The sequence below is a fragment of the Phaenicophaeus curvirostris genome, chromosome 1 (genome assembly GCF_032191515.1).
Source record: "Phaenicophaeus curvirostris isolate KB17595 chromosome 1, BPBGC_Pcur_1.0, whole genome shotgun sequence".
Classification (NCBI taxonomy): domain Eukaryota; kingdom Metazoa; phylum Chordata; class Aves; order Cuculiformes; family Cuculidae; genus Phaenicophaeus; species Phaenicophaeus curvirostris.
In genome coordinates this window covers 82,112,337-82,126,359 of record NC_091392.1, presented here as the reverse complement: position 1 = coordinate 82,126,359, position 14,023 = coordinate 82,112,337, and the positions used below count along the sequence as shown (strand labels likewise).

The following is a 14,023-nucleotide window of genomic DNA, read 5'->3' as shown; positions in this document are numbered from 1 at the left end:
TTAGGATGAATGTAACATTCACTTTTCAACTCTTAGCCCTGCCAAGTGATATACTGTATGAGTACAGAAAAGTGTACAGTCAAAGAAAAATGCTGGAACGAAATAGCATTTAACATGCCAGTCAAGCAGCTACCAAACAAAAGATGGTTTTAACCCCCCCAGTACACATTTTCAACATGGATGTGCAACTTCCATGAATCTCGTAAGGGCAAACTAATGGAAGGCAAAAAGCCAAAAGTATACATCTTTTCATTATGTTTTAACACTATAAAAATGCTCTTTATTACCCTTTTCCCCCCAATATGAACAGGGAATCTCAACGTGGTATTACCGAGAGCAAAAACAGAATGCATTATGCAAACTATATTCCCAAGTTTTTCCTCCAAGGAGCTGAAAGTAAATTCTTCCCTATTTTTGTCACTTTTCTACAAATGGCAAAGCAATCAATAAATTACGAGCTGATTTGGGGTTGGGGGGTGGGGAGGGAAAAATTAAAAAAGTAACTGAGGCTTCCTGAATTACTATCCAGAACTAATCTTTACTTTGATTTGGTAAGTTCATTCAATTCTGCAGTCGTTCAGGTTTCCCAGCAAATTCAGCAGGACCTCAATGTGTGCAAGAACCACAAAGTCAAGCCCATATTTAATACCTGGTGTCTTTGTCTTCAAAGACTGAACTCAGTGACTGAAAAGTTTAATATTTCAACAGGGAGCTCACCACCCTGTCCTACTCGACTTAAGCAAGTGCTCAGTAAGGTCCTTCTAACCAAATTCTGTTAGGATGAACTCATATACATGCAATTCTTGCCACAAAAAACAGGAGTTCTATGTATACCTTGGGACATAGTTTGGCTTTAGGTTCAACATGAAAATAGTTTGGAAATAGTTTTCAGGATTTACCTCAGTTTTCACTGAAGCTTAAAACCCTTATTTTATTTCAACAACTTTGAAAATACCTAGCCATATGAAATACTGAGCTTTGGCAAATGTCAATAATTTCCCCTTTAACATGTGTAAACAATGCTGCCATTTCCAGGCACAGCGCAGCACAAATTTCAACAAACCAAAAAAACGCAGTCCCTCCTTTTCCACAAAACAAAGATACAACATCAATAAAACCAGACATCTTGAGCTAAATTGTTTCCAACAACTTGCATAAGAACTGTACTTAAAATTTAAGAAGTCTAACATTCACCAGAAACAGGCTTTGCTGGTGATCACCAGAGGCAAAATACAGTCAGTGATTTAATTTCAGATATACTACCTAAAATACAAACCAGCAATAACACAGACTAGGAGAGTCTGCCTGAAACTAATGTTGATCTTCTGCATAGATAGTAAATTATGGTAAAGAAATGAGGCAGTGCACAAGTGAATGGCATATACATAATGTCTTTCAGGAAGACATATTTTTATTACTGCACTCCAGGACAGGCTGTCTGAATTCAGAGTTCATCGCAGTTGGAGATATAGTAGTCCATACATACCCATAGTTAATTTTTAAGACCTGGCTAACCACTTAATGCCTATGTCAGTAACAAGTAACTTCTGACTGGAGGTTAAAGGTTTGTTTATTTGTTTATCTTGATCTATTAATTAATAAGAGACAACTTTCTAAAATTAAAAGACCCTTAACAACTCTTTAAGGACATAAAGAAAGCAAGAAACACATGCAGCAGAGCACCTCTGGTGTGCTTTTAAGGCCAATGCTGGCTCTTATGATAGCTCTTTTATTTACATATAAATGCTTGTTGCTTGACAATTTAGATAAAAATGTTACCGCTGCTCTGCATGTGCTGTAGATTGAAAGTGTAAAACCACTGGACCAACTAATGGAGTCTTCACACATCATATCTTGTTAAAGAAGAGGTAACCCACTCTCAAATTCTATTACAATTCATCAAACCTATAGTATATGAAAGATACACCTCTAACAAAAGTCCAACTTTTGTCTTTCTGAGTAGGATGCCAAATTAAGTATTGACTGAAGCTGCATCATTTCAATAACAAAAATGATGGCTCCATACTACTTATTTGAAAACACTGGGAAAATATCAAAACTACATTTAATTCCCTTTTTCTCTAAACAACCAACATAAAAGAAACATCGATGATTGGCGAGGGAACTTCAGTTAAGTTGCAACTTAAAATCCAACTGTGCATAAAGGTCTACTTTATATATTTACCTCATGCACCAAAAGTTGAATTGGTCATCCGGGTCTTTCTGTCTTTACTTGTAACTTTCCAGAAAAGGAAATACTGTCACAATTGCCAACGGCTGCAACGGAAAACTAATGAATATGGGTACTGAAAGATTACGCTCGCTCCTGCTATATTTCTAACAGATGTGGATGATGTGATCATCCATTCATTTTGCTAGCTGTTTCATCATCCACATGTGCAGTTTAACTGAAATGCAATTTAAGCATCTTTTGTATTCAGCGCATGCACAATCAAAGGTATACACTATTGAATTATGAATTAGTTGTGCCTAAATAAATCTTTGGGAGGGGCAAGGAAGGAAGGAATGTAAATACATATGTAAAAATAATCTCCCTATCTACATTGCCTATTTAAGTTACATCAGTGTTTTGGTATAGCCACAAAAGTGAGAGCTTGAAACCACTAAACAGTTCCAATGTTAACCCGTCTATTGTCTCAGAAGCCTTCAGTGTACCTTCTTCACGCCCTGAAGGACCAATAGTTCATTTATAAGCCATTACATAAAGACCAACTACTAATTATAGGAAGTCTGCAAAGTTACATGACGGTTTCATGCCTTGTTCAAAGGCTAAGACCTCCAAACTCATTTCACTTGTGAGTCAAAAAAGATTTCAGTTTAGACCTCCAGAGGTGGCAGTCTGGAGCAAAAGGACACCTCATCATCAGCTAGTGTCTTATTTATAAGCTCTTGTTGCACAGGATGTTGAAATCACTAAAAGAAATCTAGGTTATAGCCTAAAAATAGTAGGTTTCCTGCTAGGCCAAATTTGCTGTTTATAGAATTTTAGTATTTTATCTTTAATTACTTCACAGTTTGTAGATTTATTTATATGATTATGAGAAGGGCAAGTCATAAATATACAATGATTGTTTACTAGTTACTTTGGATTCTACATAAATATGTTGGGGAAGCTTAGCAAAAAACCTTTTTCACCCAGCTGAATCAGAACATTCAGACTGTATTTTCAAATGTCTCTCTACCTTATCTAAATTCCAACATGACACATAATAAATAGCTTCTCATTTACTATCATCATAAAAATTTAAACAGCCTTACAATAGTTGCTACAATACTGGGGAAAATGATCAAATGTATGTTCTAAATACCCACTTAGAACAGTAAAACTATTTCCATATTGAAGAAAGAATACATAAAGATGCATTGTTGCAGTAAAGGCTGTTACCTTGTTTAAAAAAAAAATCTTCTACTCAGTATAGTAGTATTAAAGTCAACAACTTGCTGGTTTACACTGCAAAAAAAAAAGGACTAACAGCCCTTAGCTATCATGTAGTGTCAGATTTGCTTTAAAAAAGAAAGTATCTGATTTGATTCTATACAGTGATTAAACATCTTTGTGCTCTGCTGAGTAGGGTATTCCATCCCCTCCCCCCTCCAAAAATGGCATCAAAGCAATCAAAATGGTAATGTTCAGCATGAATGGGGCCCCATCCCCCACCTTCAAACTCTGCAGACTTTTCTCCATGTTAGAAGAAACCAACACCCCTTCCTCACAAAATGGAAGCTTCCACTACCAAATTGAGAGTGCTGACAAATTCTGATTACAATAAACTGGGAGGAAAAGGGTGGCAGATAATCACCATCACCTATGAGCACAGATTATATAGGCACGGATCACTTTTCAACTTTAACCACAACTCCAGCAAAACAAAATATAACAAAAAAAAAAAAAAGAGAGAGATATTGATTGAGAGAGAAAGAGAGAAGGGGAAGAAAAAGAGGTGGGGGTTGAATCACACACGTGTCCCCTTTGCGTCTCCCCCGGAGGGAGGCGGCGGCTCCGGGGCAGCGGGCGCTGTCCACAGCCCCGGTGCTGAACGGGCTGCTGCATTCCGGAGGAACCGCGTCGCTCCCGCCTCCGGCGGGGCCGGGAGCCGAGGGACGGGGAGGGGAGCTCAGCACAGCCGCGTCAGCCCCCGGGGAGGTGGGGAGGGGGAGGGCCAGCGGAGTGGAGAAGGAAAGTTCACCCCTGAGCGGGGGCAGATATCCTGCTGCCTTTGTCAACTGCCTTTCCAGCACTGGAAGTCGCCAAAGCGGGGACAGGAGTCCGGGAGTGCGGAGAGGGGTGTACAGCTCGGGGAGCGCAGAGGAGCGCCCGGCGCCGCCGCTGTCCGCGGTGCTGAAAGCCGCCGCCCCCCGCAACTTCGCTCCCGGGGGGCGGGGAGCGGGTCACGGGCGGAGCAGCGGCCCGGGGGTCACTCGGCACAAAAAGAGAGAGGAGAAAGTTTGGGGAGGGCAAGGGGGAGAGGGAGTGAGGGAAGAAGGAAGGTCTCCGGTTTGTTTTGTTCCGCTCCTCCGTTTTGATTTTTTTTTTTTTTTTTTTTGGTTTTGTTTCCCCCCTCCCCCCTCTCCGGCAGCTGAAACAGGTTAATCTGTTTTCATTCGTATTTTTGGAAGGGGGGAAAAAAGTGAAAGTACCTAAGTAAACTCGAATCAAAAGCTAACACGTCAGATCAGACCAAGGGAAGAGAAAGGCATGTGGGGAGAACAAAAAAAAAAAAAAAAAAAAAAAAACACAAAGAAAGAAAGAAAAAAGAAGAAAAGAAATAAAATAAAGTGATCAATAAAAATCAGTTCTGTAATCAAACCAGAAATGTCTCCGCACTGGGCTCCAGCCTCCTCCCTCCCAACTCTTGCTCTGCACATTACACGGAAGTGCACAAAGTAGCCCAAGACAGGAGAATTTTCCATATTCCTAAAACATGTCGACCAACTCAAAATGGACGCCTCATTTTTTTTTTTTTTTTATGTTTTAACTACTGCTTATCTTTTTACTACTAGTACTAAAATCATTCTTCCCCCCCCCAGCAAGACATCCGAGAATCCGACCTCATTTTGAAAACATGCATTTTCTTACTTTACGCTTAGGAAAACGGATGTTATATTCTCTGCTATCGGTATTTTTCAGCTAACGCAGACACTTTTCGGACGTTTAGAAAGTGCATTGTAAAAACAAGAAGAAAAAAAACCAAACACGACTGAATCGATCTGTTCCTTACTTGTTTCTCATTAAGAGCTGCTATTCTTGATTGCCTTTCATGGATTTGTTTCTTAAGATCCCCGTTCTGCAAAAACGGCAATAAGACGCATATTAAAGGCAAAGTGTAAACTAAACCCTGTAATGAATAAACTTGCGATCTAGAAATTGTTCAAAGGCAAAACCGTTCCACCAAAGCCGAACGAAAGCATGCACACACAAAACACCCTCTTTAGTAAGAAAGCTCAGTGCAGACTACAAAATGAGATCTCTTACTGATAAAGTTTCTCATCCTGCTGTCCCAGCACAACTGCGCTTATTACGGCAGGGCTAAAATACTGAAGAAGAGGAAAAAAAAAGGATCTGCATTTACCTGTGGATCTTGCTTCATCTGTGCAACTAGTTTCTATAAAAAAAAAAAATCACCCCCAAAAAAGGAGGAATTAGAAACTGTTTCAAGTTTAATGGATTTTTTTAAATGTATGTATGTGTGTGGACGGGGGAGGGAGGGGGGTAAGGAACAAAGAGGCAAGTAAACACTGCGAGTCAGTTTCAAGCAAAGCTCATAAATATTCAAGTCTCGTCCTAATCTCTTCAACACACACACACACACTCGCACACACTCACTCTCTCACACTCACGCACACACACACCCCCCCCACCTTACTCACACGAGCACCCACCGCAACGTTAACTCCGCATCCCCAACAACAACAACGCGTACAAAAAGAACCGGGGGAAAAAAAAAAGAGGAAAAAAAAAAAGAAAAAAAAAACTCAGCCAAACAAGCCGCAAAACTACTTTGTCGAAGTGCTCGCCATTGCCGCGGGGGGCAGGGGGGCCCGGGGAGGGGGTCCCCGCCGCACCCCCCGGCTCCCCCGCAGCCCCGACCCCGCACCCCCCCCCTCCCATGATCGATAAGACCCTGCGACAAGAAGCAAGGCTACTTGATAAGCATGCAACGCTGGCTCCCTTCCGATCCTCCTCTCCCTCTAAACAGCGCCGGGGATACAAGAGCATTTTTTTATTTGCTTATTATTTTATTGTATTTTATTTTTTTTTACCTGATGACACTGGATTTCCACTTTTAACGCCTCTTGCAAGCTGTGTAGCTCCATCCCTGCAACTTGCCAGGCACTTTCCTGCCACTTTCAGATCCGAATGAAGTTTTTTTTTTGTTTGTTTGTTTGTTTGGTTTGCTTTTTGGTTTGGTTTTGTTTGGCTTTTTTTTTTTTCCTCCCTTTCTTTTCTTTTTTCTTTTTTTTTTGGCTTTTGTTTTGTTTTTGCAACCGACCTGCTAAGCACCCCTCCCTCCAAGGAAAAAAAAAAAAGAAAAAAGGAAAATAATAATTAAAAAAAAATTGAAAAAGGAAGAAAGACCAGGAAAAAAAAATAAAAACAAGGGAAAAAAAAAGGAAAAATTAATAGCAGCAACAATAATATTTATAAAAAGCGACAACAACAATCGAAAGAAACAACTACTCAGTCTGCAAAGCAAGTTCTTTGCCTCTTTGCTGGGGACACAGACTCATCACTCACTTTCCGCCAAAGTAGGGGGGCCCCTCCCCCCTGAGCCCCCCCCCCTCCCGCGCCTCCTCCTCGCCCCCCCTCCCCCCCCACCGCCCCCGCTCCGCCCCGCGGCCGCCCCGCCGCCCCCCGCCGCCCCCCGCCAATGGGGACGGGCCAGGGCTGGCGACGGGGTGGGGGGGACTATATTTTCCTCGGAGTGCGCGCGCCTTGATTTCACTTTGCCTGGGGGGAAAAGTTGTGCGACGGCTCGTTCAGCGCTCGTTCGGAAGGTGCCCGGATGGAGATGGGCTTTTTGGGCGGGGGGGGGGGGGAGCGGGATGGTGTGGGGGGGGGGAAGAGAAAGAAGAGCGCGGGGGGGGGGGAGGAGGAGGAGCGGAGGGGAGGGGCGGGGCGAGTGAAGGCTCGCGGCCCGCGCATGCGCTGTGGCGCCGCCGCCGAACAACAAAAGTGCCGGCGCCCGGCGCGTGCTCGCGCGCTGCCCGCGGGGAGGTGGGGGGGCGGTGGGGGAGAGCGAGAGAGAGGGGCGGGGCGGCGCGAGCCTCCTCCCCTAACCCCGCCCCGCCCCCCGCCCAAACACCCGCCTTCCCCAGCCCCGAGGGGCTCTGGGCGCCGGTTTCTTCCCGTAGCAGAATCATAAAATAGTTTGTGTTGGAAGGGACCTTAAAAGGCCACCCAAGTTCCAAACGCCCTGCCATGGACAGGGACACCTCCCAACCAGACTAGGCTGCTCCAAGCCCCATCCAACCTGGCCTTGAAAACCTCCAGGGATGGGGCAGCCACAGCTTCCCTGGGCAACCTGTGCCAGTGCCTCACCACCTTCATCATGAAGAATTTCTTCCTAAGGTCTAGTCCATATCTTCCACCTTCCAGTTAAAGCCATTCTCCCTAGTCCTGTCACTCCACACCCCTGTAAACAGTTCCTCCCCAGCTTTCCTGCAGCCCCTTCAGTTAATGGAAGGTCACTATAAGGTCTCCTCAGAACCTTCTCTTCTCCAGGCTGAACAAGCCTAACACTCTCAGCCTGTCCTCATACGGAAGGTGTTCCAGCCCTCTGATCATCCTTGTAGCCCTCCTCTGGACCCGTTCCAATAGCTCCATATCCTTATGTTGAGGATTCCAGAACTGGACACAGTACTCCAGATGAGGTGTGACAGTAGAGGAATAGAGGGGCAGAATCACCTCCCTCAACCTGCTGGCCACGCTTCTTCGGGTGCAGCCCAGAATATGGTTGGCCTTATAAGGTTGCGAGTGCTCATTGCTGGCTCATGTCGAGTTTCTCATCAATCAGCATCCCCAAGTCCTTCTCTGAAGGGCTGAATCATAGAATCATTTGATTCAAAAAGATCTTTGAAATCATCAAGTCCATCTGCATCTCTCCATTACTAATCTATATCCCTGAGCACCTCGTCTACCCATCTTTTAAATACCTCCCAGGGGTGGAGACCCAACTGTTGTACTCCTGAGCAAACCAATATCAGCTGTTATATTGAATACAGCATCTGTACTAATACCTAATCTAATAATCAAGAGTTAACGAACAGTACAGAACTCTCCTTTTGTGACATTTGAGGAATAAGAACAATCAAGAATGCAGAAGATGAGCATCTGGCCAGATCTTCAGTAACCAAAAAAGATGAGAAGCAGACCTCATACTCAATGAAGGACTGTGGGGAGCATGCGCGAAGGGGAGGACACCTATTATAATTAGTATTGGGAAAAGTGATAAATATGCATGAATTTTACAAGAAATATAATACATTTGTATAAACTCAGTGTATAAGAACCCTGCTTATTGTAGTCGCCGGCATGAGGATCGATCCCCCTGAGTACCAAATTAAAAGAATGCCTGCTTCTTAAGACTCCCAGTTGGTGTTAAGAAGTTTCTTTCCCTGATATCAGTGACATAACCACCTCCCTGGGCAGCCCTTTCCAGTGCCTGATAACCATTTTGGTGAAGAAATGTTTTCTGATGTCTAATCTGAACCTCCCCTGGTGCAGCTTGAGGCCATTTCCTCTCATCCTGTCGCCTATCACTTGGGAGAGGAGACCAACACCCACCTCGCTACAGCCTTCTTTCTGGCTGCTGTAGACAGTGATGAGGTCTCCCCTCAGCCTCTTTTTCTCCAGGCCAAAACACCCCAGTATGCTTAGTTGCCTCTCATAAGTAACCCCTCCTCCCTCTGCCATCTTCTCCATATACTCCCACCCTGACTCTCACAGAATCACCAGGTTGGAAGAGACCCACAGGATCATTGAGGCCAACCATTCCTATCAGCTACTAAACCATGCCCCTCAGCACTTCATCCACCCATCTTTTAAATACCTCCAGGGATGGTGACTCAACCACATCCTTGGGCAGCCTCCCTCCGCTTTCTGCTCCCCTCTTCTGGTTGCTCATCTCCTCTCCCCCTGCTAGCCTTCCAGAAAACTGCCCCAAACAGCCTGGGCTTCTTCCCCCGTCATGGCAGTCCAGGGTAATCTGAGCTGTGTGGGCAACAACTGGCAGCTACATCAGGTACTGGCTTTGATGCCAAGCAGGATTTCGCTCACTTCAACACACAACTTCAGGCAACAGGCAGCCTGGTATCAGGGCAGGTTACTCTGTCATCACCTTTAAATTTTTCCCCATCCCTGGCCATCTGCTCCTCACCAGAAGAAGCTGTGGAACCCCTTGGTTGAGCTCAGCCCACTGCTGGAGTGTTGGCACCCCAAACCAGGATATCGAACCTGATCCACATTAAAAAGCAGGCAACGTATTTTTATGGGAGCTACATTTTTCTGGTGGCCAAATTGTTTGCAGTTCACTCAGGGCCCAAGCGCCCAAAAAGCAAGTTGCAACAGCGAAAGGGGAAAGGGATGGGGCCTGTCTGACACTTGGACATGCAACCCGTTCAAATGAACCTGCTGCCGAGGGATGCAAATACGGAACCACGGCCTCAGTTTAGCTTCTAAGTATCAGCAGCAACACTTGAAACCAGCAGGGAAGGGTTGGCATAAGTGGATACTCCTGATCAACCAAGGCAAGCGGCAGTTCCTTTTTAAAATACATTTAAACGAGCAGCATAAACTTATCCAAAGTCAGTGTTTTGCCATGTAGCTGGAGTATTTTCAATGCAGTAATAGGAGCTGTGCAGTTAGATTTACTGTTGTCTTGACATATGGCCGGAGTGGGGTTGGAAGCCAAAAGTAATGCTCAGAATAATTTTACTGATGACAGTCAAAATTTAGGGGACATTTTAAGAAGCAGTTAGACGATGGAGTGCTGGGGACAAGAACCTTAATGCATCCACACCCCCATTCCTGCAGTGATTGAATGCTGATATTTTATTTAAACTGCACTAAAACCTTAAGTTGAAACTCACTGTAAATGATTAGTCAGTATTTAAAACACCACTGTGCTCCAGATGTGCTTGGATGCCAATTTTAATAACTAATTAAATTAATCTCAAAACTAATTAAAGACACCAAAAGCAACTTACATGAACTATTCTGTAATTAAAGCTTTTTTGAGGTGTAACATGCTGAGAGTCCAAAATATTGTATCCAATTTTCATTAAACTTCTCAAATATATCCTGTCCAAACATAGCAGAACTTCTTACATTAAAATCATATAAAGATTCACAGTGAAATATTCTCAGCCTGCCAAAATTATGAATAAAGACTGAATTGACAATTTCCATTAACCTTACAATTAAAGAATTTATTTTAGAAGACCCGTATTCAATTGAGTCATGTTTGTTATGGTAATGAACTACATTTATAGCATTTGTTTAGTATCTGCATACAGCTTAAACAGGTAAAATCAAGAAGGTAGTTTCACTCTTTTTCTCAACATTATGTCAAAGTCAGCGTAAAGGTTTAGCCCATATGCAGCTAATTTCAGCAGCTAGAACTGTGCAGTTGAACCCTCAATTGCCTTTTCCCCACACCCGGGAAAAGGAAAATGAGAGGAAAAAGACTTGCAGGTTGGAAACTAAATTTACAATTTTAATGAAATGATAATAATAGTAATGATGATGAAAATAATTAGAAAGTAATAAAATATATACAAATATATGAGATTGTGCCCCCATTCCTCAATGACTGTGCATCACTACAAATGCTGTAGAGCAGAAACAAGGGAATGGGTCAATGGCTAAGAGGGAACTGAGCTCAAGAACTGGATTCAGGAACAAATCAATCTTGGATCAGTACCAACCAGACAGGTCCTCATTGGATGGCAGCCATCACAGAAGAGGGTAAGACTCTTGTGATCTCTCAGTTTTGTACCGAGTGTATTGTATATGGGATGGAATACTTTGTTGATCAGTTTAGGGTCACCTGCCCTGTCTGTCCCTCTTTACAGGTGCAGCCCTTTTTTGCCAGCTTGAGGATGGCTTTAGTTGCTATAGGAATAAGTATAAGAATTGGCCTTTCTGCATGCCAATGTCCCGTGTTATTGCTTCTAGAGAGAAACTGCCTGAAAAACATGCAGTTAGCTTACAGAAAATGAAGTTACTTAGGCAGGACTGAGATAGAGTCACAAAACGGACTCTAATTTAACTCAAACCACAATAGTCAACTTGTTTTCCATAATGTACTTGGTGTCTGGATTGAAAATATCAGAGGTGGTGTTCAATTATCAGTCAATAAAGTGACTTAGCTGTTTAGGTTTGGTTTGGTTTGGTTTTTTAAATCTAAACTCTACTTACATGTTTACAAACAAATAGGTCAATCTTGCAAATACTGATGAATATGAAAATGTTTCAACGCAGAATCAGTGTAACTTCTCACACATTCTGTACAAAGGTGTTTTGTAGTGCTAGTCTCAACAAAAGTAGGGCTTTGCAGGGTACATAAATACCTGATAAGACCTGACATCTGGAATAAGGTGTGTGAGTAGGCTAGGCTTCTAAGCAGTTATTCAGAAATTTAAAGTGGCTCTAAATAAGATAACATAGCATTTGAACTAACTTTTGTCAAAGGGAAGCCTGAAGGATTTTGCAAATTGTCAGTGTTACCTTTGTAATCCCTGGCTACATCAGTGCAAAACTCCTGTGAGTTCAGATTCAGGCCATCAACTAAAACTGACTCAACTGACCAAGTATGATTTCTTTATTTATTAGTTGTAAATTCACTGATATTATGCTGGCTGATTTGTTTTAACACGTATTTCATCGGTAGAGCAAAGAGACTCTGATCATTATGAAATATTTATTCATCAGAATAAAGATAGGAAGTACAGGTATCCTGACTTCTTGCAAAGTTTACAGTTTCATGAAGTAGGCAATTTTATGACATTACCTGCAAGGGTCGAAGGCTATTGTGTTGTCCTTCCCACATCAGTGAGATACCAACAGGAAAAGTTTAGAAATCTGTTTCAACTTGTCCGCCATCTAAAAATTGGTTTATACATCTACAATGCTGTGATGGGTCCCAGATTTTAATATAAATATAAATTATAAAGCATAATGAAGTACATTACTTTTCATTTATTGATACTGCTTGTATTGTTTTCTAGGGAAGTTGTGTAAAATACATTAATCTGTCAAATACATTTATGCAATAACATTATGCAGTCACCTATAAAAATGTTAACAGCTTTATGCAATTTACTTGGAGATTATGATGGCAAAAAGTCATCCTCCTTGCTGGAGGGGTGTGAGAGCTCAGTGAGCTTCCCTTCCACTTATGCATCTGCATAAGGGACACTTACAGTTTAGCTGGAAAATACAAAGGGAATGGGAGATCAAGTAGAATGGCTGGTAGTCTTGCAGACGGGTCTGCTTAAGCATGGAAATTTATGATCGGTGGTAACCAGAAGTTGTCATCTGTATGTCATGTAGTTAAACACATTTTTATTGACCCCCAGAAAGATTATCCTTGCTCCTAGAAGCTATGGAACTTCAGAAGTCCTCCAGACAAAACTGTAGTCTTCCCTTCTTCTCACAGCGGAGATCATGTTCAGAGCCTGGATGGGGACAAAAATACACTGCAATCCTGGAGTGTGTGTTCTGCATGAAATATAAATGCAACCTCTCTGTTGCCAAACTTTTCATTGGTTTCCATATGACATTATTTGGATGAATAAGGACCAAGAGGCCAATTTTACGAACAATTCTGCTCATGAAAATCTTTGTGTATGTGAATTAGTAAGACAGTCCTTGGTAATAAAGTTGCTTATGTGCATAAGCGTTTCTAAATAAGACTCTTTTTCTGCAAAAGGCTATTGCAGGAATGTACTTGATAGAATGATATACCTTATGATACCTTACAGGATTAACTAAAAATGCATAGTACAGTGCCAATCAAAGACCAATAAATGACACTTTTTGTAACATTGTTTACTGCATACAGAGATTCGGGACCAACCATTGTACCAAGAACACAAGATACACAAATGTTCTTGCTTCTGATGCATCTAATTACAGGTAGCCAGGAATCCAACACCTGGGAGTTGAAATTTACACTTAAAACCCCACAAGAGGTGATGAAATTCCTCCCTTATCAGGTACTACTACTGATTCAGGAGATTTGCAAAGCTACAAAGGAAAACAAGGCACTTAATTGTTTTCAGTAATGTCATATTTCTGTTACATTTAACTTGGAAAATCTGCCTCCCCACATGCCCTTGTGTAATATGCTCTTTCCTACAAAGAGTTCTATACAAAGATATGGAGAAATAAAGTACAGGGCAGCGATTTGTAAAGACAATCAATGCCTTTTTTTTGCAAATTCCATGCACTTCAAATTCCTCTTCCCAAACTGGGAAGGAAAAAGTGTTTGAAGATAATAAGATCACGGGCAGCTGAACAAGAAGAGAGCAGCTGCTAAGCAGAAGCTGCCCCAGGAAACCACTGCAAGCGAACAGCAATATTCCACGCAGGTTCATATTTGTACAAGCCACTGTCAACCTTCCTGAAAGAGCAAAGTCTCTTTCTGCAAGTGAGAATAGGCAGTGGTAATAAAATTTAGGAACCAGCCAGGTAAGCAAAAAGAAGAGCAGAGCTTGAAACCATATTGAGAGGCTTAAGGTTAGTTGATCTATCCAAGATGTGTGAATATTTCCATCCTGCAATATGTTCTTTCTCCTTTTAAGATCCAGCTTAACTGAGAAAATGCTTTAGAGAACAAGAATTATTTTATGGAAGTAATATTTTTCTCTTCCCAGAGTCAGCTTAAATGAGGACTAGAGACAATAGTTATCTCAGTGACACTGAGAGATATAGCCTGCTCTTGTCTTGGGTGGAAAAACCTTCATGAGAGGCAAAAATAAATCAGAAAATTAATTAATT

At 42.3% G+C, this 14,023-nt stretch overlaps 1 protein-coding gene across 1 annotated transcript in view; it reads right to left on the bottom strand.

Annotated features, from left to right (window-relative positions):
• The window catches only part of PHF21B (PHD finger protein 21B), a 174,888-nt gene extending 168,494 nt beyond the window's left edge, over positions 1 to 6,394 (bottom strand). The window contains exons 1-3 of the mRNA XM_069851299.1: positions 6,283 to 6,394; positions 5,592 to 5,624; positions 5,241 to 5,306 (exon numbers count right to left, since the gene is read on the bottom strand). Coding sequence (XP_069707400.1) covers positions 5,241 to 5,306; positions 5,592 to 5,624; positions 6,283 to 6,336 — 153 coding nt within the window. The 5' untranslated portion in view covers positions 6,337 to 6,394. The remainder of the gene's footprint in view (positions 1 to 5,240; positions 5,307 to 5,591; positions 5,625 to 6,282) is intronic.
• Positions 6,395 to 14,023: the final 7,629 nt, after the last annotated feature.